General features: G+C 45.7%; 1 protein-coding gene and 1 non-coding gene across 9 annotated transcripts in view; both read right to left on the bottom strand.

The window, feature by feature from the left end:
* Nucleotides 1–24,749, bottom strand: part of AZIN2 (antizyme inhibitor 2) — a 50,043-nt gene that overhangs the window by 8,427 nt on the left and 16,867 nt on the right. For 6 of the 8 annotated variants that reach the window (XM_013064260.2, XM_013064256.2, XM_045063418.1 and 3 more), the window contains 5 exons: nucleotides 20,172–20,344; nucleotides 19,063–19,197; nucleotides 18,150–18,315; nucleotides 16,598–16,760; nucleotides 15,291–15,403 (listed from right to left, as the gene is read on the bottom strand). In XM_013064260.2, the coding sequence (XP_012919714.1) occupies nucleotides 15,291–15,403; nucleotides 16,598–16,760; nucleotides 18,150–18,315; nucleotides 19,063–19,197; nucleotides 20,172–20,344 (750 nt within the window). Of the gene's footprint in view, nucleotides 1–6,147; nucleotides 6,749–15,290; nucleotides 15,404–16,586; nucleotides 16,761–18,149; nucleotides 18,316–19,062; nucleotides 19,198–20,171; nucleotides 20,345–24,749 lie in introns of those variants that run through there. The other 2 variants (XM_045063417.1, XR_006601588.1) reach the window with 2 other exon arrangements.
* On the bottom strand, nucleotides 7,523–7,628 carry LOC123387401. The gene has a single exon (XR_006601859.1). It is a non-coding gene; the product is annotated as a U6 spliceosomal RNA (small nuclear RNA).

Raw genomic sequence — 24,749 nt, 5'->3', positions numbered from 1 at the left:
AAGTGGTCCCAGGCAAGGGGCCATCCAGCTGCACCCAACTGGGTGCCCTCCTCAAAGAGGCCCAATAAATTAGTGGATCCACACAAGAAACAAGGCCAAACATTTAAAATATCTTCTGGCCCTATGGAGTCCTTAAGTAACTCCCCAACTTTTAAAGAATAAATCAATAATCTCTATTCTACATAAAGAGCACAAGAATATTTTAAAAACAAAAAAATGGAATGAACAAAGGCAGCACATACAAAGGGGGGAAAAGAACAAAAACATATGGTCAGAATTTAACTCGTGAACATACAGGAAAATCTAAAATGAAACCATAACTAACCCAATCTGCCCTCGTAGCCAAAGAATCACCTTCAGTGATTTTCCTCTATGTGGAACAATACAGACAATTTACCTCTCTCTGGAAGACAGGAACAATGTGAGCCAGGCCACCACTGGCTTCATCATAATATGGAAAAGAGGAATCTACAATTCAAATCTCATTTTCTCAGTATGTGTGAAGGTAATATTCTGTAGCCTATAGCATCTATTCTTGATTAAAACTACAGACAAAGTCAAACCCTGCAATGCAGAGAGACTATTTAAGGTAAAGAGCGAGTCCAACTTAATGGAAATTCATTAGAATGGCCTCATTTCAGAACCAGAACCAACCTTAGTAATTGAGTTCAACCTTTCATTTTCCTGATGAAGAAACGGGAGAAACAGGTTCAGGGAGATTAAGTTAACTTGCCTAAAGTTACTCGGCTGCTATATGGAAAAGCCAGGACTCGAGCCAGACTTCTGGCCAAGACTTTTGACTTGACAAGCCAGACTTCTGACCCAAGTCTGATGCTTTCTGTCACCATTCCTACGTTATATATCATGTTTCTTTGGGCAATAGCTACTGGGGGAGGGGGGGAAAGAAATGAAAAATATAATATATAGGAAGTAAAAAATATATATAAAATGCAGATGACTTGTTTGCCTACCTGGAAAATCCAAAGGGAATGGGTAGTTTGGGGGGGAAATCAGTGTCTCAGCATGCAAGTCATTGTCTCAGCTCAGAAACACAGGGAAATGTTTCCACTCACAATAGTAATGAAAGCATTATGTTATTAAATTCTTGGATGTACTTGAGCCACAATAACTTATTCAGAGAGAATAATAAAACCTTAATGAGAGAAATAAAATACAAGAGCTCTACCTCTCCTAGCTGGAAAACGTTAATAAAGCAAAAAAGAGAATGCTCCCCAATTTAAGAAATAGATTAAGTAGGCTACCACTAATTAAAATCCCCAAGATATTTTTCTGAATGTTAGAAGTGGCATGATAAAAGAATAAATGTGAGCCTATCAAAGAATATAATAAGTAATAATGACAGACTCAATTTTTGTTAAATATTTAATTCCTACAAAAAATTTTGTACATGTAAGATATAAAGAATAACAATCAATTGAATATCTGTGTAGGGAATGTGGGTGGCTCAGTGGGTTAAGCCTCTGCTTTGGACTCAGGTCATGATCCCAGCGTCCTGGGATCGAGTCCCGCATCAGGCTTTCTGCTCAGCAGGGAGCCTGCTTCCTCCTCTCTCTCTGCCTGCCTCTCTGCCTACTTGTGATCTCTGTCTGTCAAATAAATAAATAAAATCTTTAAAAAAAAAAAAAAAAAGAATATGTGTACCCACCACCAGCTAAATAAATATAAAATTTCCAAGATCTTTGAAACCCCCATGTGACCCCACCCCAGTGACATGCTACTTCCCTAACCCTTCCAGAGGTACCCGTTATCCTGGATTTTGTTTTCATTACTCTCCTGTTCTGTTTGGCACAGTATTTAGTACACTTCTGAAATTTATGTAAAATGAAACCATAGAGTACGTAATCTCTGCAACTTGCTTTTTTTTACTGTTGAAATGCACATTCCCAAGATTCATCCAACTGAAATATGTAGCCATAATTCACAATATGCTGCATCAAATTCATTATATGGAATACACCGTAATTTATTTATCTATTACCCTGCCAACAAACGTTAATGTTGACTCCAATGTTTTATACTAAAAAAATTTCTCCTGTGAACACTCTTGTGTATTTCCTCAAATACGCATGCCAAGAGTTTCTTTACAACACATATCTAAGAACTTGCTGGAAGGTAGGGTACACACATGTCTAACTTTATATGAATAATGCTAACTGGTTTCCCAAAATAGAAACACCTGTCAGTGTCTAAGAGATCCAACTACTCTATACCCTCACCAGCTCTTGATATTGTCATGCCTTTAATTTTTTTCTAATCTAGTCAGTAGAAAATGATGTCTCCTTTTCATTTGAATTTGTGTTTCCTTGATTACCAGAGAGGTTGAGCACTTTTTCAGTTTCTATTTGGATTTCCTCTTCTGTGAACTGCCTATTAAAGCCTTTTGTCTATGTTTCTATTGCTTTCTATTTTTTCCTGCTTTTCTTCTTATTTTCTTAAGATTCTTGTGTAAGAATCCTTCATAGAGGGGCTCCTGGGTGGCTCAGTCAGTTGAGTATCTGAGCTTTTGGCTCAGGTCATGATCTCAGGGTTCTGGGATTGAGTCCCACTTCGGGCTTTCTGCTCTTCTGGGAGTCTGCTCCGCCCTCGCACTCTCCTCCTGTGTGTGTGCGCGCTCTCTCTCTCAAATAAAAAAATATATCTTTTAAAAAGAATCCTTCATAAATTCTGTGTACTGATTCCTTATCCAGTTGTACATGTGTTTGCATATTTCCTCCCAGGGTCTGATTGCCTCTTTCCTTTCACTAACAGGTGAACAGAAGTGCTTCGTTTTAATGTAGACAAATATCAGTCTTTTCCTTTTTTGGTTTGTAAGAGATTCTTTACTCTTCTTCCCTGTTTCAGGGTCAAACAGATATTCTCCTATATGGATTTCTGGGATTTATATTCACACATGCATTGAGATGGGGATTCAATTTCATTTTTTGCATTTGGACAATCAGGTGCCCCAACATTATATATTAAACAATCCCCAATGGTCTGTTTTGCAAGCCCTGTTGAAAATCAAGTTTCCAGATATATATGGGGGTTTCCTGTGCTTTCAACTATATTTCTTGTCTATTTTTTAAATGCTGGTGTCTAAACTAAACCATTTTAATTACCTTCAATGTTGGCAATTATATCATCTACTTCTATAGATATATATTTCTAATATATAAAATTTATTATCCATTATATTATCTATTTATTATTTATTTGAGAGACAGCATAAGCTGGGGGAGTGGCAGGCACAGGAAGAGAAAGAGGAAAGAGTCTCCCCACTGAGCAAGGAGCCCAACGTGGGCCGGATCCCAGGATCCCAGGATCATGACCTGAGCCAAAGGCAGACACTTAATGACTGAGCCACCCAGGTGCCCCTGAATACTGTTTTTAACCCCACGAATTAAATGTTATTGGTGGTGGAAGTGGTGACAGTCAATGATCCTTTAGATACACCCACATATTTAGCTATCTTTGGTCACCATTTCTTCTTGCAACACAGACCATCCTTCTGGAGTCATTTTCCTTATGACTGAAATATATCCTTTAGAATTTCTGTTAGTGAAGCTTTGTCTCTCGCTCTTTGCTTGTCTGAAAATGCCTATATTTCATACTCATTCTTGAAAAACAATTTTGCTGGATACAAAATTCTAGGTTGGTATTTAAAGCTGCTATTCCAGTATCTCCCACTTTCCACTGTTATAGAGAAAAGCTCTAAGTCTGTCATTCTTCAATAGGTAGTCTATTTGTCTCATTTCCCTCACTAGTTATAAGATTTTCTTTTTGTCTTCAGTATTCAGTTTTACTATTATTTGTCTAAGTGTGGGATTTGTTGGGTTTCCTAAATCGGAAGACATGTCTTCCTCTCTCCCATTGTATTGACTTTCTGCCAGTTACTAACTTTTGGCCTCTCAGTCCCCTATCCACCCTTCTTTGTCTTGCTTTGTAGTACTAGAGCTGAACATTCTTTGCCAGGTAGCTCTGTGTTAGGCTTTGTCAACAGAGGTTGCTAGAAGGACACCGTAAGGCATATCAGGAAGAAGAGACTTTCTCTCTTTAGCCTGCTGCTTTCTGTGTGGCCTCCATGGCTCAGCATAGGAGAGTCTGGCAGCCTTCACCTCAGTTCAGCCTTGAACTGAATCTTGAACCCTCCAGCAAGCTTCCCCTCCACTCAGAAGCAAACCACCCCTATGATCCAGTTGTGGTGGGCACCCTTAGACAAGTTTCTTTGCCACTGATAGGCTGTGTGTCTCTGTGATGGTCATGGCCTTTCTTCAAAGGTTTCAACCTCAGCCTTGGAGGGAGGAGCCCTCCTCCAAGTTGCTTCCTTGTTAACTCTCTCTTACTAACAGCAGTAACTGCTTTTGCCCCTTTTAGTAATTAACCATTTTTAAAGTTGACAATTCTTTATACTGAAATTCTTTATACTGAAATCCTGTTCAGATTACTGGTAGGGTTTCTGTATCCTCATGCAATCTCCCCTGAAACTATAATTAGACATTGTGTCTGATGTGTGCTTATTCTGTCTGCCACTTCCTGTGCCTTTCTTATTTTTTATCTCCCTGTCTTTGTGCTACACTGACATCAGTTCTTCAGCTCTATCTTCCCATTCTCTAATTCTCTCTTTAACTGTCTCTAATAGCTTGCTTACTCTGTGCACTATTTCAATTTTCATATATTTTTATTTTTAGGAGTTCTATTTAATCCTTTTAAAAATTTGCTGGTGGGGCACCTGGGTACTCAGTCGTTAAGCATCTGCTTTGGCTCAGGTCATGATCCCAGGGTCCAGGATTGAGCCCTGCATTGGGGTCCCTGCTCAGCGAGAAGACTGCATCTCTCTCTCCCACTCCTCCTGCTTGTGTTCCCTCTCTCATTGTGTATGTCTCTCTCTCTGTCAAATAAATAAATAAATAAATAAATAAATAAATAAGATCTTTTTTAAAAAAGTCTGCTGGAGAGGCACCTGGGTAGTTCAGCTATTTAAGCAGCCAACTCTTGATCTCAGCTCAGGTCTTGATCTCAGAGTTATGAGTTGAGGCCCCATGTTGGCATGGAGCCCACTTAAAAAAATCTGCTAGTTCATATTTTTATATTTGCTTATTCTTTGTTCACACTTTCTTTTCTTTTAAGAGAGAGCACACATGCTCATTTCAGCAGTACATATACTAAAATAAGAGAGAGCACAGTGGGGGAGCAGGGGCAGAAGGAGAGGGAGAAAGAGTTTTAAGCAGACTCCACACTGGGTGTGGAGCCCAATGCAGAGCTCAATGAAGAGCTGATCCCATGACCCTGAAATCATGACCTAAACTGAAATCAAGAGTTGGAGGCCCAACCAACTAAGCCACACAAGTATCCCTTTGTCACAATTCCTTATTTCTTTAAACATTGTAAACATTCTATTTTATCTTTAACACCTGAGAATTCTAATACGTGAAATAATTTCAGGTCTGGTTCTGTTGTTTATTACTTCTGCTGGCTTTCCCTCAATGGTGACCTGTTTCTTTGTGTTTTGTGATTTTTGACTGCTAATTCATGTACTTTGGCTGTTTATTTGTGAGAATTCTTAAAAGTCTAGGCTAAAGATTTCCACTCCAGATGGACGTGTTTGCTTCTGCAAGATATAATACATTCTAGCCTTGAGGTTTTTCAAACAACACAATTAATATAAATTTGGGCAACAAACCCAAGAAAAGGTTAGCTTAGGGCTGTAAAGTCTCAGTTTTGTGCCCTCTTCCAACCACTATCAAGATTCCAAAGACATGTGTTTTTTTGCTGTTCTCTTCTGTGGGGTAGGTGTTTTTCTGGTTTATCCTTACACTGATGTTGGACCTTTGGGGGTGGTTCCCAGCTTACTGCAAGGGATCCTATCAGAGTCTCCATCCTGACTGAGCCCCTAGGAACCCACGCAGCTATCAAAACTAAAGATCAATGCCACAAGGGTTCAACATACACTCCCAGAGAGAAAGCCAGTTCCAGAGTTAGGTTTTCTCTCTGAGTTAATGAATTCATTTACCACATATTTGAATAGTCATAATTTTACATGTGTGGGATACACTAATGAACAAAGTAGACAAAGTCCTTGTCCTCATCATATTTACAGTCCATCAGGAGGGAGGTAAATAAAATAAAGAAGTTATATAGTAAATTAGGAGATAACAAATGGTATTGAATAAAAGAAAGAAAAGAGCAGGGGGAGGGGCAGGTGGCAGGATTAAATAAAGCATAAAGCCTCACTGAGAAGTTGACCTTCAGGCAAAGATGCAAAGGAGGTCAAGGAGTGACCCTGTGTGGTACCTGGAAGAAATGTGATCCAGGCAGAAGGAAAAGCTGGTGCAAAGGTGCTAAGGCAGGAACGTGCCTGGGGGAGCTCGAGGAATTGCAGGGAGGCTGCCAAGACTGTGATGGGATGAGCAGGAGGGACTGTGGTGAGGGAGAGAATCTGAGACGAGACAGGGGCTGATCCCAAAGGGCCTTAGAAGCTCTTGGAGGACTTTGGCTTTAATTTGAGTGAGACGGGAGCCAGCACAGGGTTTGGGGCAGTTTCAATAAAACCTGATATGATTTGACTTACATTTTAAAAGAATCCCTCTGGCTAGTGGGTGGAGAATAGGCTGGCTTTTACTCTAAGTGGAGATGCCTGCTTTCACTTAATTTTGACCTCTGAAGGATCCCCCGCTTTCTTGTAAGTCAGGATGCAGTTTTCTTTGTTGTCAGTGGGGAGGCTGTTCAGAGTATCTGGACGACCACATTGCTGGAAATAGAAGGCACCCCACCAGTTTTCTAAACACAGCACAAAGCTATTGCCAAAACACTATGGAATAGGCTGAACAAAGAAAAAAAATATCAAAAGGACAGGATAAAGACAAGAGATGAAATAAATAAAACTAGTGTACAGTACGGCAAAGCAGTAGTAAAACAAAAAGCATTAGAGATCATTTCTTAAGAATTCTTAAGAACTAACCAGATCCACGCTTGACAAATGCTATTACAATACACAAGACAGAGTCACACTTTGTAACCACAAATCACTAGAATAAAATACAATAGCAATTAAGAAAGCCCAACCCTGTCAACAGAGAGAGGGGATCCGGACAGAGTGGAGTGATGGAAGCTTGTATCCTGAATTTTGGTTCCCAAGATTCTTATAAAATTCCCAGGGTACTTGCCCCATCTGGGTCCCTCCCCACACCCCACTCTACCCTGCATTGAAGAGGTGCCAATACACAGTTACTAAATTGTATCTTTAACCCTAAGTATATGACATTTTAGACCACTCAATGAACATATAAAGTGTTTATACATTAAAAAGTCCACCTAATATATCAGTATTTAAAGAAAAACACATCTCCCAATATACATTCTTTTAAAATTAAAAACAGTGCGTACTATGACACTTAAAAAAAAAAAGGAATCAAAGTAACTTTTAACAATAATCATCTCTGAATGGTGGGATTCAGGGACCTCCTTATATGGCTGTCTGTACTAGATTTTCCTCAATAAACATTCTCTCTCTCTCTCTCTCTTTTAATTTGTGGGACACTTGACAGATCTGCATGTCCTCCTTGCACAGGGCCACGCTGATCTTCTCTGTATCGTTCCAATTCTAGTACATGTGCTGCCAAAGCGAGCACAACACTTTCTATTTCTACAATGGAAAACATATGTATAACATAAAGGCGGTCTGTAACCCGCAGAGCACAAAAGGTGCAGAGGAACAAATTCCCTCCCTATTAATTGCAGAGCACTTAGTTAAGACACATGAGAGTATGCTGAAACTTCTAGAAGGAAAAACAAAGAATCACAAAACTCGAATAAAACCAACAGACTGATGAAAAAGCTACTTATGTCAAAGACTATATGAAAAACCCACACATATGCATATGCAAGTTCATCTTCACTTGTAAGAAAAAAACTCCAAATTAGGTAAGTGGAGAATATAAAAAGATATTGACAACAAAGGAAATAAAACAATAAAATGCTTTATCCTTGTCAAGAAGACAGAAATGAAAGAAATACTGAGATATATACCATTTCAGATAAATTAGCCAACCAGAGAAAGTCACAGCATGCACGGATAGTGAGCTTATTATGAAATGAGTGCAGCTGCTAACGGTATAGACTGGGCCAAGCTTTGAGGAAAACAATCTGGCGATATGTATCAAGAGACCTAAAAAGGCTCCTATCTGTTTACCTGGTAATCCTATTCTAGGGGCTCATCATAAAACAGTTTTTTTAAGGGAACCCACTTTCATTGTGTAACTTGAATCAGCCACACAGAGACTCACAAAGTGCATCCTAGGCAGAGGTATGACTCATGGACCCATGAATGAACATAACCAAATATTAGCAATGGCCGGAGCGCCTGAATGACTCAGTCAGCTGAGCGACCAACTCTGGGTTTCAGCTCAGGTCATGATCTCAGCGTTGTGGGATCGAACCCCACATCAGGCTCTGCACCCAACAGGGAGTCTGCTTCCCTTCCCCTTTTCCTCTGCCCTTCCCCCTCCTCCCTCCAATAAATAAATAAATTTTCAAAAAAAAATCAGCAATGTCCAAATGCCCGGTGGTGAGAAGATTTTATCTGGAGGCAACAATTTCATAGGAAAGTAGCGAAGAGCTTGTTCTCTGGTGACACCCAGCTAATCAAAAATAAAGAGGCTATGCACCCTACCCCCAGGCACCTCACAGTCTGCAGTATAAAAATTCTACTCTTTATTAGCTGTGATTAATACCCTTTATAAAGCTGGGACTTTGAGTAAGTTGCTTCACCCCCCATGCCTCAGTTTTCTCACCTGTAAAATGGGTCTGATAACAGTATCCCCCATGTAGAAGTGTTATAAAGATTACGTGGGTAACGCCACATAAAGTGCTTTGTACAGCATGTGCTACAGGAAGTGCATGGTGGCTTCAGCCGCCACCACTAAGCGTGAGGCTCACAGCCACATGCCACTTGGTGTGTCTCATGGAAGAGGGGTGACATTATGAATAAATTAGGGTAGAGGACTGCAGAGCTTCTCCCTCCTTTGTTCCTTTAAATTTAAGTTGCTCCCATAATTTTTTTTTAAGATTTTATTTATTTGAAAGAGAGACAGACAGAGAGGGCATGAGTGGGGAGGAGAAGGAGAAGCAGACTCCCACCAAGCAGGGGCCCCAATGAGGGGCTCGATCCCAGGACCCCGAGACCATGACCTGAGCCGAAGGCAAGTGCCCAACCGACTGAGCCACCCAGGCGCCCCACTCCCATAATTTTTAAAGACTGATTCCATTCCAACATAGAGCATCTACTATGTGCCAGGCCCTGTACTGCGGAAACAATTTCTGCCCTCAAGGGGCTCCCAGTATAGTGAGTGACGCATTCATTCATCCTTCATTCAACAAGTAGTTATCGAACACCTACTATGTGCCAGGCACTGCGCCAGGTGCTAGGAATTCAAAGGTAACGAGTAGACAATGTGGCCACACCCACAGAGCCTGTGCACTAGCGGGGAAGGCAGATGATAAGCAAGGAAACAAAACCCAATAGGAATAATTACAGATTCTGATGCATTACGAAGATAATAAACAAAGTGACAGTATTATCTGATAGTGAGGAGCAAACGCCCTTGAGAATGAGCCATCAGGAAAGGTTTCCCCAAAGAGGTGACATCCAACCTGAGACATACCAGAGGAGAGTAAGGAAGTCATCTCAGGAGCAAGGGGAAGAGTGTTCGGGCAGGTGAATACAATAGTTCCTAAGTCTGAAGGAGCTTAGTTGTTCCAGGAGCAGAAAGGAGGTCACTGGGACTGGAGCAGGTGAATGAGGGGCTCAGTGGGGACTGATGCAGCTAAAGACATGGGCAGGAGCCCTGCCAGCCAGGGTGAGGAGCCTGGATTCTATTCTGAGAGTAACAGGGAGCCACCAAAAGTCTTAAGAAGAAAAGAGAGATGATCTTTGGGTACTTAAAAAAATCACATTGGGGACACCTAGGGGGCTCAGTTGGTTAAGTGCCTGCCTTCAGCTCAGGTCATGATCCCAGGGCCCTGGAATCAAGTCCCGCATCAGGCTCTTTGCTCAGCGGGGAGCCTGCTTCTCCCTCTCCCTTTGCCTGCTGCTCTGCCTACTTGTGCATGTTCTCTCACTCTCTCTTGCTCGCTCTCTGTGTCAAATAAATAAATAAAATCTCTTTTAAAAAAATCACTTTGTCTACAGTGTGGAAATTAGATAGTAGGAAGCAGGAGTCAGGGTGAGAAGACCAGTGAGAGTGCTACACTAGCCTAGGAAGTGGGGTGATGGCAGCTTGCACTCTGCCCTGGTGGCAGGGAAGAAATTAGATGGATTCCAAGTGTATTTTGGAATTGGACTGAAAAATTGCAGGTGAACTGCCTGTGGGAAGAGAAGAAAGCAAGAATCAAGAATACCACCAAAGTGTTACCACTTGAACAGTTGGTTGGCTGGCGGTGGTTTCCTAGGAGAAAACTTCGGGAAGGAAGAAGTTTGGGTTGAATATCAAGAGTTCATTTCCGAACAAGTTAAATTTGAGTTCCTGTGAAATATCCAGCAGAAATGGCAAGTGGGTAGAGGGATACACAAGTCTGGAGCTCAGGGGAACAGTCCAGACTAGAGATATAAATTTGAAAATGATGAGACCATTGAAGATATTGAAAACCTCGGTCTGGAAGAACTCACCTAGGAAATTCACGTAGGCAGAGAAGAAGATTGAGAATGGAGGTCTGAGAGTCAACATTCAGGGGAGTGTGGGAAAGTGCTGGAGAGCGAAGGTGGGAATGACCGAGGAGGAGGCAAAGCCGAGAACAAGAAGGTGGAGAAAGATCAGCTGCTGAAGACAGAAGTGCCACCCCTGGGCTGGCCACGTGCAAGGAACTTTCAAAAGCATCTTCTGTACAGCTGCCCAATCTATATTCCACTGGAAAGGTTCGAAGAGGGAGTGAGTGCCGAGGGAGCAAGGGTAGCAAGTGCAGTCCACTGGCTGGAGAGGTTCAGATGCAAAGAGCAGACACTGAAGGGAAGGTCACAAAGTCTCTGACAGAAGAGAAAATATGTGTGTCCAATAAATACACACAGAGATATCCAACTTCATTAGTAATCAGGGACATGCACATCAAGACAGGAGAAACCATTTCACATCCATTCCACTGGGAGAATGTTGAAAGTCTGACGATGCCGAGCGCTGGGGAATACGCGGATCTACCCAGCCTCTACCAGGGGTGGGGGATCACCAAGCAGTACCACCACTTTGGAAAACCATCTGGCATGATCTCATGAGGCAGAACAATCAGGTGCCCTATCTATACCCAGCAACTCCACAGAGTCGCAAACAAGAGTATTCAGAGTGGCAGATCTCACAGTAGCGAAGACCTAGAAACAGTCCAGCGCCTGGAGAGGAAGAGCAAACGGACTGGCCGCAGCATGCTCACCCATGGTGTGGGCCTTAGGGACACACAGCAGCAGTGATGCAGCTTAGACTGCGACAGTACACTTTTCAAGAAGTCCAAAAATGTTGCATACATCATAACATCCTTTTTGCAAAGTAAAATAAAATAAATTATAATACGTTGAGGAATAAGCTTTGATGTGACAAAATGTGAAAGAAGCCAGATGAACGGCAAACCAGCTCATGACCAGAGCCTGGATGTCATTAGTCATAAAAGAAACACAAGTCAAAACCACAAGGAAATGTCACCTCACACCTGTTAGGAAGGCTGTTATCAAAAAACAAAAGACAACTGGTGTTGACAAGGTCATGGAGACACTGGAACGCTGTTATGCCGCTGGAAGGAATGCCTCATGATGCAGACGCTTCCTGGAAAACAGGATGGTGCTTATCAAAAAATTCAGTATGATCAAGCCATCCTACTGCTGGGTATTTATCCAGAAGAACTGAAATCAGGATCTCTAGGAGGGATTAGCAGTCCCATATTCATCGCTGCACTGTCAACCGCTGCCAAGACCTGAATGTCTGAGGATGGATGAATGGAGTCTATCCTTACAATGGATAAAATGCAGTCTATCCTTACAATGGAATATTATCCGCCTTATCAAAGGAGGAAATACTGCAGCATTCACAGCTGCAGTGAATGAACATGGAGGACACAATGCTAACTGAAATGAGCGAGTCACAGAAGGACACACACTGCACATTTGGTTTATTTGAGGTATTGAACAGTCAAACTTGTGGAACAAAGACTAGAAGTGTGGGTGCCAGGGGCTGATGGAAGGGGGAACTGGGAAGTCAATAATCAATGGACATACAATCTCAGCTCCACAAGATGAACAAGTTCTAGAGATCTGCTATACCATGTGTGCCTACAGATAATAGTAATGCATCATACACTTAACCATCTCCAAGAGGAGATTTTATGTTAAATGTTCTTACCACAATAGGGGAAAAAAAAACTATATCAAAAAAGAAAAAAGCCATATGGAAAAAATGGTAGCAGTTGAGTCAAAACAGTGGGTACTTTCCATGGGAAGAGACAAAAGGAATGTGGCAGAAAAAGAATAAATAATGTAAGAATGGTTATTTCACTAAAAAGAAAGACAAGTCCTCCCAGGAAATGTTTTTACCCTAAAACTGATTAGGAATCCACCTGAAACCATGAAATTGAACTACCTAGTTTCAAAGAAATAAATACAGGGCACAGAAGAACATAGTCGATAACACCAGAGGGAAATCCAGGGAATCCGCCAATCAGGAAAATCCAGAATGCAAGAAACTTTAGGACCAACAACTCAGTTTCATCAACAAATAATTAAAACAAAAAACAAACAAACCAGGAGTGAGTTTGGGGAAACCAATAGGTTAAGGAGAGACATTGGACCAAATGCAGTATATGGACTTTTTTTGGCTGCTGCTTTCAGCAAGTCAACTAGAAAAACCATTTATGAGGCAGGATGATTCGGGATATTGTTTATTTTTTTTTTAAGATTTTATTTATTTATCGGGGGAGGGGGGAGAGCGAGTACAGGCAGACAGAATGGCAGGCAGAGGCAGAGGGAGAAGCAGGCTCCCTGCCGAGCAAGGAGCCCAACGTGGGACTCGATCCCAAGACGCTGGGATCATGACCTGAGGCAAAGGCAGCTGCTTAACCAACTGAGCCACCCAGGTGTCCCGGATATTGTTTATTTTTAATTTGATAATGGTATCATGACTTTTCTGAAGTCCTTTCCTTTTAAAGATATGTATTAAAATAATTTTTTTTAAGATATTTTATTTATTTATTTAACAGAGAGAAAGAGAAATAACAAGTAGGCAGAGAGGCAGGTGGGGGGCAGGGGGAAGCAGGCTCCCTGTTGAGCAGAGAGCCCAATGCGGGGCTCGAACGCAGGACCCTGAGATCATGACCTGAGTCGAAGGCAGAGGCTTAACCCACTGAGCCACCCAGGTACCCCAATATACTAAAATCTTTTTGAAAAAATTCCAATAACACTTGTTCTGTACCTTTCTGTGCTTTTCTCACAACACTGTTGAAGCCTGTATACTGCTCACCACTTGCATGCACACACACACACACACACACACACACGCATACAGACACACACACACACAGGCACACACTCCCGTACCCAGCAGGACAGCATTTTCAAAGTGCAGACAATTCTGTCTCACCTACTGTTCTGTGCAGGCCTCAGGAAGGGGCTTTGCATAACGAGAATACTCAAATGTTTCTTGAGTTTTTAAAAAGAAAGAAAGAAAACAAACAAAAAAGAGCCAGGTGGGCTCCAGTAATAAGAAGTATACTTTGAACCAAGGACTGATTATGTTTAAGAGGACTTTCTGTGCCTGGCGTCCAAACACAAAGTCCTGGGGAACGAAGAGCAGGGATGCAGACCTGCCACCGAGACTCATGAAGGGGACCTTCCTTGGGGAAGGAGGTGCAGATCTCACTGCAGGCAGGCCGGGTCCCTCTGACACACGCCCAACACAACAGTAGCTCATTTACTGAGTGTGTGGTCATCTGTCTCCACCACCAGTCAGGGGCCCCACCCTGGATCTGGTCACAGGGCTGGACCTGGTAAGTGGTTAACAAGCCCCAAGGAAGAAACTTCAGTAGCATCCAGAGGAAAACAGGACTGATCACAAAGCAGGTCAGTAACATTCTGGGGCCCAAGGCAGGAATATCAACCAGAGATTCATCAAAATAGAGACCCTGGATGGGGGGGGGGGTGTGGTAATGAGCTGGGCCCACAGTCCTGCTCATCTGAGTTACTGATGAAGGGAATGGGGCGTGGGTCACGGACGGCTTGCGACAGGAAGAGGGGTACTGGAAGGCAGATGGGGTCTGGAGGGGGTCAGGACCTGGGAAGCAGCTGCAGCCTGCTGTGTGTCTTGGGGCGTGGCTGGCCTAGGCCAGCCTTGTCCTTTCTCAGTGCAGTAGGATGTGGGAAACCACAAGAATGCAGGCTGGGCTAGCATATCACGGGGGAAAACTGAATTCCTGAGCACATCAGGGAGGCTTACTCAGACTAGCTAGAGGAAATCACATTGAACAACCCAGCTCTGGAATAAGGATATACTCAAGTCGTGGCATGGGCACGTGGACGTAGGCATTGGGGTGGGGGGGCTCCTTCTGCCTGTGACAGATAAGGGGCAGGAAAGGCTACACAGAGGAGCTGACACTTGAGTGGGTCTTAAAAAACGAGAAAGAATGGAAAAAGAGAGACAAACAAAAACACACCGAGCGCTCACGATGGTCTAGGTCCCTCTAGACACTGAAGTTCCCTTCCAGAAAAAGGGCCACACAAAGGCCTGTAGATGTGAAAATACAACAGTGTGTCTGATAGTCTTTCCCCTCTCTGTCCATGCCTGTTCCCTGGTCACCCTGGAAAAACCCATCAATGATGAACTGTTTCTTTTAGCTTCTAGAAATTCACTCTAGGGCTTGACCAGAGATGGATGTCAAGATGTGCTCAACAACACTCAAAACAGCAAACCCACCATAGGTTAGATGGGTTAAAATACTACGTAGTCTTCAAAATGCAAGTTGCCAAAGGTAAACTAATGGCATGGAAAGAGCTATACCCCATAACAAGTGGAAAAACAGCAGTTACAAAAGAACACAATCCAACTTTATTTCTGAAAACAGAGTACATTTTTTTAAAGACTAAGAAGAAATCTAATGTTCCAAGAGTCTATCTCTACATGGTGGGATTGGGTGATCTTCATCATCCTGCCATTTTCCACAATGAATATGTGTTACTTTTTAAAAATTAGATAAAAACACCCCCCAGAATGTTATTTAAACACACACATACACACACAATTGAAAACAGGCCCACGTTGGGGTAGGCTCACCTTCTGCAGGATGGGGGTAGGGCAGGTGTTGTCAAACAGGACTGAGTTGAAGATCCCATACACGCCCTCACTGAGGTGGTACACGATGGTCTTGGGGATGGAACCACTTTCCTCTGTGGGGAGGGCAGGGGTCAGGGGCAGCACAGGCAGCAGTGTGAGGGGGCGGGAGTGGGGTGCTGGCACAGTGGGCAGCTCAGCAAGGATGATGGGTAACTGAAGCCCAAAGGCTGCCCCTTCCTCAGCTCTGGGGTGGGTCCTGCTGCCTCCTATGACAGACACAAGGTTCATGTGATGCAGCCTCACCCCTGCAGCTGGGCACCCCTGCACAGACACACTTCTGGCCTGCAGCTGAGCCCCTGGACGCCCCAGCAAAGGCCGAAGAGCAGCCCACCCAAGCTCGAGACCCCAAGAGGTTAAGCTGCTCACTCAGAGGCATATGATATGGGGCAGAAATGAGAAAGCAGGTCTCCTGGCTGGACCAGATAAGGTAATGAGCCAGATTTATAAAGGAAGCCAGAAGAATGTCATCTCTGCACACACACACACACACACACACACACACACACACACAAGACATTCTACCTGGGGCCCACCACCTCTCCCAATGGATTCTCAGGGGAAGACACACAGACCTCAGCTCTCCTGCCTGGGACCCCGCAGCAGAAGGAGAAGCCCCAAGATCAGAGCCTCTGATCCCACTCACTCAAGGGGCTGCTGGAGGGACTGATCTCTCTGGAAGGGCAGGAAAGAGTGCCGACGTTGCAGTGTGGGCAGAGAACCCTGAGTCAGCCCAGCCTGACCTTGGATCCAGGCATTGACTCTACCAGCTCTGTGACTTTGGGCGAGTGACTCAACCTCTCCAGGCCTATGTTCTGTCATCTATAAAGTCGGCTTAGACAATTATAGGTTGTCATTAATTATTTTCCTTATGTTATGAGCAGCAGTAGGATGAGTAAGAACCTGTCCTTTAGAGAGCAGACAGACATGGGGTCGAATGCAGGCTTTGCTTTTTACTGTTAAGCAATTCACTTATATTCTCTTTGGCTCTCAGTTTTCTCACCTGTACAATTGGTTAATAAACTATCTGTTCTCCCTAATGTTGTTTTGACCTCAATCTTCATAAAGTATAAACATACATAGGAAAAACTGACACCAAGTATCTTGAGGGGGTAAGAGTGGATATAAGTTTCCCTAAGGCAAGGATCCATCCTCCAGACTCTCCAAGCCCTAAAACTAGATCTTACTCAGCCAGCCACTGTCCCTAGCTTCGGGAAAAAATGGGGCTCTGCTGCCCACCTGGAACCTACCCTCCCTTCCAGGCTGGTCCAGAAGAACCTCCTTCTTGGCGATGATGCTGACAGCCAAGGTGAAAGCCGAAGTCACGTAGTAGCGCCCCAGTCTGGCAAGGATGTCCACGCCACAGCCCTCTGGGAAGTACAGGTCCAAGGCTGAGTTGATCACAGAAGCAATCTGGTGGGACAGGGATGGGGAACAATGACATGTGTGAAATGTGGGATTTACATACTGAGGACTTGCTATAGCTTCAAGTCTATTCCTTGAAAGCTTCTTTGATTTCAGAAAGAAGCATTTGGCAGCTGCTAAGGCCCCAACTGGTGACTGCGGACAGGTGGCCGGGAAGGCAGGATGCAGACGGAGCAGGGTCAAGACCCTTACGCTTGTGTCAATCAGCTTCCTTAACACTCCCAAATTGGGAAAAGGTGTTCTTTTTTTTTTTTTAATTTTATTTTATTTGTTTATTTGACGGAGAGAGATCACAAGTAGGCAGAGAGGCAGGCAGAGAGAGAGGGGGAAGCAGGCTCCCTGCTTAGCAGAGAGCCTGATGCAGGGCTCAATCCCAGGACCCTGGGATCATGACCTGAGCTGAAGGCAGAGGGTCAACCCACTGATCCACCCAGGTGCCCCGGGAAGAGGTGTTTTAACGTAATAGTTGGTACTCAGGCTCTAGAAGCCCTGATGTATATCTTTCTTTCATAAGTGAACAATCTGTTAAAGGACACGTTTTTCACAGAAAATATAAGAACAAAGATCAAAATCACCCTTAATTCTATCATCCAGATTGTTAATAACTGTTAGCTTTTTGGAGTAGCTCCTTTAATTCTTTTTCTATACAAACACAGTTTTTTATTATAAATATGATAAGGCTCAAACACAGTTTTTTATTATAAATAAGATAAGGCTATACATGTTTTATAACCTGTTTTACGCAACAGACTCTGGGAATGACCTCACAAGGAGGTCATATGAATGTATCACCATTTAACCAATTCTCGAGTGTTAGATGGACCACAAAAGTCCACTGGGTTTTTGTTATGAACAATGCCACAAAGCTCCTCTTTGAGGCTAACTCTTTGTGCCGGTGGGGGATTATTTTCTTAGGGTTAGTGCGGATGTGAGCGCCCAGAACTTGGCTTTTACTAGGGAAAGGCGACCCCTAGTGGTTGCAGTGGGGATTGCTGGGGGACATTTTTCTGGATTTCATCTCACATGGAAGGAGCAGACAGGTGGGCCTTTCTTTTCCCTGCCTTCCCGTTTGATTTCTCATCAGCTCACCTAAGACAGAATAGAGCAGGCCAGGCCCTCAGAAAGTTTCAGGACTTACGCAAATAGGCCTGGTTAACTTCAAATATGCGCATGGACTAGTGTCAGAGAGAGCAGGGTGTGTTGCCAGCTCTGCTGTACACCAGAAAGTGACCTTGAGAAGCCTCAGTTTGCTCGGCCGTAACATGGGGCTAATAATAAGATGATCTGGGAAAAGCACCTAGCACAGCATACAGCACGTAGGACCCACTCAACAGCCCTGGGCACACCATCCCCACTTCCCACACAGTCTAGGGTTACCTCTTCGAATCTCACTTTGGCCCCCTCCAATCCAGGGAAGCCACCACCAAGGTCCAGGAGATGCATCCTGTGGCCCAGCTCAGCGCCCATCTCAAACACAAGCCGGGCGTCTGCGATGGACTGAGCGTAGGCGTGAAGGTCAGGACAGCCGCTGCCAACGTGAAAACTGGGAAGGGAGGAAGACCCTCGGCTTACATGCAGGGCCCCAGGTGCCATGGCCGCAGCCCAAGCCAGGAGCAGCCTTGGGCAAGCACAATGGGCATCGTGCCCATTCTGCAGATACAGTGACTGAGGGCCCCAGAGGTTAGATGCATTGCCAAAGGTCATGGGGCAAGTGAGGTGTGGACAGGAGACTAGATCCAAAGTCCTTTGGCACTTGGTGTCCCTCCCATCCCTTCATGCTGCCACTGGGGCTGAGGCCCCTGGGATGAGGAGCAGGGCTCAGAGTCAGCTGTGTCCGTAGGTCCCTCCCAGCCAGCACTGTGCTTTAGTTTCCCCAGCTATAAAGTGGAGTTAAGATCCCACAAGGCTGTGCAATAATGTACCTGACGCATTTAGCACAGTGCCTGGTGTATCTTAAGCACAGAATAAATGACAACTATATTATTAGGTCATTATCATGACTTCTTCCATATCCCTGCGTGCAAAGAGTCAGAGCAAAGGTGTGCATGGCTCCTGCCAAGCCAGGTCCCTCCTAGGGCCTCTGGGGACAAGATCTGAGGACCATGGGGTTGAGTGAGTGGGACACTCCGAACTTTCTTTCCAAAGAGAGGAAATTGTCCAATGGCAGGATTCTATGCCTGGGGACAGGCCCTCCTTGCAAACCCTGAAGGAGGATCTCATAAGAGAACTGATTAATTTCTGGGAAAGAGGCAGGGGGCTGGCAGGGAGGGTGGGGTTTCTGGGCACTCACCTCACCCCCACTACCTCCACGTGGCTCCTCTTGGCGTTTTCAAGCAGGTGTCTGCAGGATTGCAGCGACGCTCCGAACTTGAAGCTCAGGGGGCTCAGGGAGTGACGGTCATCAGTAGCAATGCCCAGAACCATCCTGAGGAGACACGCAGCACACCTCTGCGGGGGGACCCCACCCCCCACCCCAATTATATCCTCTCGGAGAACAGAGGCATAAGCTCAGAGCCACCCACCCCACAGGGCCCTGTCCCCTTCCTGTACCTGCACTGCCAGTCAGCCTCTGGAGCCTGTCCAGTCCATTCCCTAAACCTCCCTGGGCCCAGCCCCGCAGCCGCTGCCCTGGCCCTGAATTCTCCAGCTCTCCCAGGCAGCTCCACTTCCTCCAAATCAGCCTCGACACCAGCCAGGCTTTTCCAACTTTTCTTGTATGAGGGGAACCGTTTTTTAAACACAGTCTTATTGAGAACCCCGATATCAAGTGAAATCAACAACGTGGAAGATTCTTTGGGTGAACCAGAGTGGTCCCCCATCACCCCAAGGTGGCCCTCCCTGGAGCCCCTATGGCATCAGGTGACCACGAGAAAGCCAAAGCCAGAGCAAAGCATCCAGCCCTGACCCCCACCAAAGCCCACATGCATCAGGTCTCTGCCCTGGGACTGTGACCAACCAGCCTTCACAGCTGCCCTCTGCCCTCACACAGGGTTTGTTCTGGCCACCCCAAATTTCTGTTCATTCCTCAAACACCCAAGGGCTGCTTCTGACTTCCTCGCATTCTTTGCTGAGCAGTTCACCCACATACATTGTTGATCGGGCCCACCTCGAAGGCCGCCTCCTTTGCGCTGCCTTCCTGACCAACCCCCTCTTGCTCCCTCGGCCTATGACTTTGACCTCCAGAATACCGCAGCTTTGCTGTGCCCAGGCCGTCACAGGTATTTCTGCCCCGGTCCTCATCAGGCCCCAGCTCGCTGGGTCTGACCCAGGCGCGCCCACCCCAGACTCCTGGGACTATGGCCCGGGCCAGCTCAGGGTCCTCAGCTCCAGTGCTCCCCCTCCCTCCCCCTCGGCCCTCACACTCAGCCCAGCCCTCCCCACGAGCAGTCCTCAGCTTACCTGGCACTGGGGTAGCCCTTTACCACCTTTGCCAGCTCCATCTCGTTGTCAAAGCTCAGCAGCCGGACCCCGTGCTTGGCGGCGTACTTGATCTGTGCAATTTGCTTACAGGGGTTGGCGTAGATGATCTTACTGGCAGGGACGCCAATACGCTGGACCAACTCCATCTCTGCCTGTGGGATCCCAAAGGTGATGGTGAGGAGGCTCAGGGTCTACCGGGCCCACAGAAGTCGAGGACGCACAAATGAGGGGCAGAGTCATAGCATGCCTGGGGAGGTCCCTAAGAAGTGGGCTGCAGTTTTACACAACAGATATGTGAAAATCAGGACGCGTGACAGTTCGCCATTCTTTGACAGACAAGGCTGCCACAGACAGCTGGGCAGGTGGTGCACTGTACAACCGAGGTGAGGGAGGTCCCAGTCACAGAGAATCCATGGTAGATTTATATAGTTATTATAACTTCCTGGCAGTAGAGCATCTTAGCCTCACAAAGTCATATATATATATTATAATATATCATATATATATTCTAATTCACTGAAAGACATTACATAGAGTCATGATAGGCCTAACAATAGGCATGATACATTTTCCTGACAGATTTAATATTCAGAGTATTCCTTGGTGGGGATACCTGGGTGGCTCAGTTGGTTAAGCATCTGCCTTCAGCTCAAATCATGATCCCAGGGTCCCTGCTCAGAGGGGAATCTGCTTCTCCCTCTCTGTCTGCCCCTCCCCCAACCTGTGCAAGCTCAAGTGCTCATGCGCTCTCTCTCAAATAAATAAAATCTTAAAAAAATATATTCCTTGATGTACTGGAAAGTTCATCAGACCAAGAGTCCTTTTGACAGGTCATCCCACATCCCAAGGCCCGCTGTGTGCATGGCGCTCTGCTGGGTGACTCTGGTCAGCCCTTCTCCGTGAGGGGCTTCCTCTTCCTCACCTTTACAGAACACAGTTCCACCAGCTTGCAGCATTAATGATACAGACAATGCTGATGAGAGCAACCACTGTCACTGAGCACATACCACAAGCAGGCACTGAATGAGATGTCAGAAAAAGGGCCAGAGAACAAATAGTTTAGGTTTGGTCAACCACAGAGGTTCCTTTTTTTTTCTTTTTAAGATTTTATTTATTTTGAGAGAGGGAGAAAGAGGACCTGTGTGCTCATGGGCAAGCCATGAGCAGGGAGAGGAGCAGACGGGGAAAGGGGCAGCTGGGCAGAGGGGCAGAGGGGCAGAGGGGGAGGAAGAGAGCATCCAAAGCAGACTCCAGGCCAAGCACAGAGCCTGAGGCCAAGCTGGATCTCATGACCATGAGATCATGACCTGAGCCAAAACCAAGAACCAGGTGCCCAATGGACTGAGCCACCCAGGCGCCCCAGCCATAGAGGTTCCCTGACATCTGCTCAACACGAAAGCAGCCAGAGAGAGGGCCCAAGTGAACGAGCACGGCTGTGATCCGACAGAACCTGACAGAATCAGGCAGTGGCCTAGCTTTGATAACCATCCATCATCGGCCAACCCTTGCTTTGGATTCACTGCTTTATCTACTCCTTGCACTAATCCCATCAGAGGGGGGCCGACTCCACTCTAGAGAGAAGGAAACTGGTACTCAGCGGAGAGACACAGTGGGCAGGGGGCAGAGCCAGCTTTCAAACTCAGGTCTGACTTTCCATGATGGAGGGCAGGAAAAGAAGAGGAAGCCAGCTCTGAAAAAATGTAGGAGACACAGGGCCATTTTTAGCCATTCTGAGTTTATAATAAGTCTCCAATTTAATGTAGCAATTTTTCAACATGGGGTACTATCGTGCATTATCTCGCGTGATACCTGTAACTGTCCTGAGACATATGCATTGGCCACACTTTACAGAGGACCACATGGAGCTCAGAGAAGCCCATGTGCCTGCTGAAACACTAAGGAAGAGAGCAGGATGGAGCTGGAACTGCTGGCCTCACAGCTGTTTTCCAAAGACCCTGAGTCCGAGTGGATGTGCAAATGTGTTTCTGCTCCTGACTTCACATGAGGAGGAAGCCACAGTGGCAATCTGGGGCTTGTGATCTAGTTATAAACACACAGTAACAACTGTTATTCACTGAAGGATTTCCACAGGCCAGCCATCGCCTTAAATATTTTCTATTCATTTGTATTTAAGTCTCATAATAATTTTATGAGGCAGGAAGCAGAGGCTCAGAAGTAAAGTGACTTGTCCAAAGTCACCCAGCTGGTAAGCGGCAAAGCTGGGACTCTAACCCAGGACTGTCAGACTTCAGCACAACAAGCTCTTTTTTTTTTTTTTTCAAGATTTTATTTATTTATTCGACAGAGAGAGATCACAAGTAGGTAGAGAGGCAAACAGAGAGAGAGGAAGGGAAGCAGGCTCTCTGCAGAGCAGAGAGCCCAATGCGGGGCTCGATCCCAGGACCCTGGGATCATGACCTGAGCCGAAGGCAGAGGCTTTAACCCACTGAGCCACCCAGGTGCCCCGCACAACAAGCTCTTTACCACAGTACTGCGATGGAGAATTCAACCTCAAAGCAGACAAGTGTTCCTGGAGCATCAGTTGAGATGCTAATAAGAAAACAAGTGGTGAGAGAAGCAGAAAACCTCTGACCCCATGGAGCTTTCTTGGGTTGGGGCGGGGGCAGGCAAGAACACATGAGCACTGAATGATGAAGGAGTTACAAACGTGAGCAGAGCATGGGGAAAAGGCACGGGATACTAGAGAGCCCAATGGGGGACCTGGATGTGAAGAGTCAAGAACAGCCTTTCTGAAGGTCAGAAAGTGAAGCTGAGTTCCACAGGAGGCCTCGTCCAGGCCCAGAGGGAAGGAAGGAACTTTCTGGTAGCAGGAAGAAGGTCCTGCCGAGACCCGGAGGCAGAATGTGCTCAGCCTGGTCTAGGACCAGGGGACCCTCAGCCTGGTCGAGGACCAGGGGACCCTCTATCAGGATGCTGATAGAGACAGAATGTGCTCTCGCCTGGGCAGGGAGAGCACCGTGGGGGGGGGGAAGACAGGGTGTCAGGGAGGTGGGCAGAGCCAACAGGGAGACCGAGAAGGCTGATGTGGATTTATATTTTATCCTGCGACTCAAGGGAATCTGTTGGAAGGGTTTCAAGGAGGGAAATGGCGCAGTCAGATTTGCACTTGAACTGCAAGGTTTAAATGCACATCACTGGCTACCATGTGAGTACAGACTCAGGAAGGGCTGACAGGATTCTGTGGGGGACTGGTGGCAATCTCCCGAGGTGAGGGAACAGATGGGAGAGAGGTATTCCAGGGGCAGGGCTGGCAAGTGTGGTGGTGGCTAGCTCGTGGGGCTATCTGACTCCACGCCTAGCAGGCCCAGCAGCCCTTCTCCAAGGGGAAGATGATGAGAGTGTTGGAGCACACTGGGTTCTAGGTGACCTGTGGGATCCAGGCAGCCACCGGATATAGAAGGTCTGGTCTGGAGATCGAAATGTGGGAGGTGGTGGCATACTAATGGTATCTACAGCAGTGGGAGGAGATGAAATTCCCTAAGAGGCAGGAGCGTTTACAAGAGAAAGGGAGCCCGAGACAGAATCCAAAGGCACTCTCCCATTGAGAGAGAGGGAAGTCGGGCACCCAGGACCTGCAGAGAGGGGAGGAGCAAGGATTCATCCAGAAGGGGAACAACACCTAGATTATATAGTCTTGTCACGGCAAACCTTATCTTGTGACTCCTATCCGTACAGAAGGAGGGTGTCAACTCTCACAGGTGCGGGGCGTGGGGAGGGGGGTTGGGCGGGGAGCGGGGGTTGGGCAGGAAGGGTAGGTGCGGAGCAGCACTCTCATTCCTCTCATTTACTTCTGAAGTCTTTAAACTAGGAACATAGGTTATTGTTGAGTGTTTTTAAAAAAAGAATCTGTCCCAAATGGAGAGTAGCTCTTAGTGCGTATAAAGTTCCTGTCCTGCAAGATGAAGGAAGTTCTAGAAATCTGCCGAACCATGTTTACAATCAACCATACCGTGCTGTACACTTAAAAATGCGTTAAGAGGGTAGATCTTGTGATAAGTGTTCTTTTTTTAAAGATTTTATTTATTTGAGCAAGAAAGAGAAAGAGAGAGAGCACATGTGCTCACACAAGCAGGAGGAGAGGCAGAGGGAGAGGGAGAAGCAGACTTCCTGCTGAGCAAAGAGCCTGACATGGGGCTCGACCCCAGGACCTCGGGATCATGACCTGAGCTGAAGGCAGATGCTTAACCAACTGAGCCATCCAGGAGTCCCTCACGTTAAGTGTTCTTACTCCAAAAACGAACAGTCGTTGTGTTGAATGTTACTGAGAGTCTGGATAATAAGAGAACCAAAGAGTGCCCCTGACAAGATCTAAATGCATCTACACGGACAGATCTCCAACCTGCCAAGCTTAAAGCTATTGAGACACAGTCCCCACCACATAAACATCTTTTATGTTTTGTATCTTTTCTATGGATCATATTTGTACGTATTTTTTAAACACCATATACCCACCAAAGTCAAACAGAGATAATGGTGATTGTCTCTAGAGACACAAAGCTGATGGCCTACGTGTGGGCGTGAATGAATCAATGTATT

The sequence above is a fragment of the Mustela putorius genome, unplaced genomic scaffold, assembly GCF_011764305.1.
Source record: "Mustela putorius furo isolate JIRA1106 unplaced genomic scaffold, ASM1176430v1.1 tig00003853_pilon_pilon_pilon, whole genome shotgun sequence".
NCBI classification, from domain to species: Eukaryota; Metazoa; Chordata; class Mammalia; order Carnivora; family Mustelidae; genus Mustela; species Mustela putorius.
This window is presented reverse-complemented; position numbering and strand designations above follow the sequence as displayed.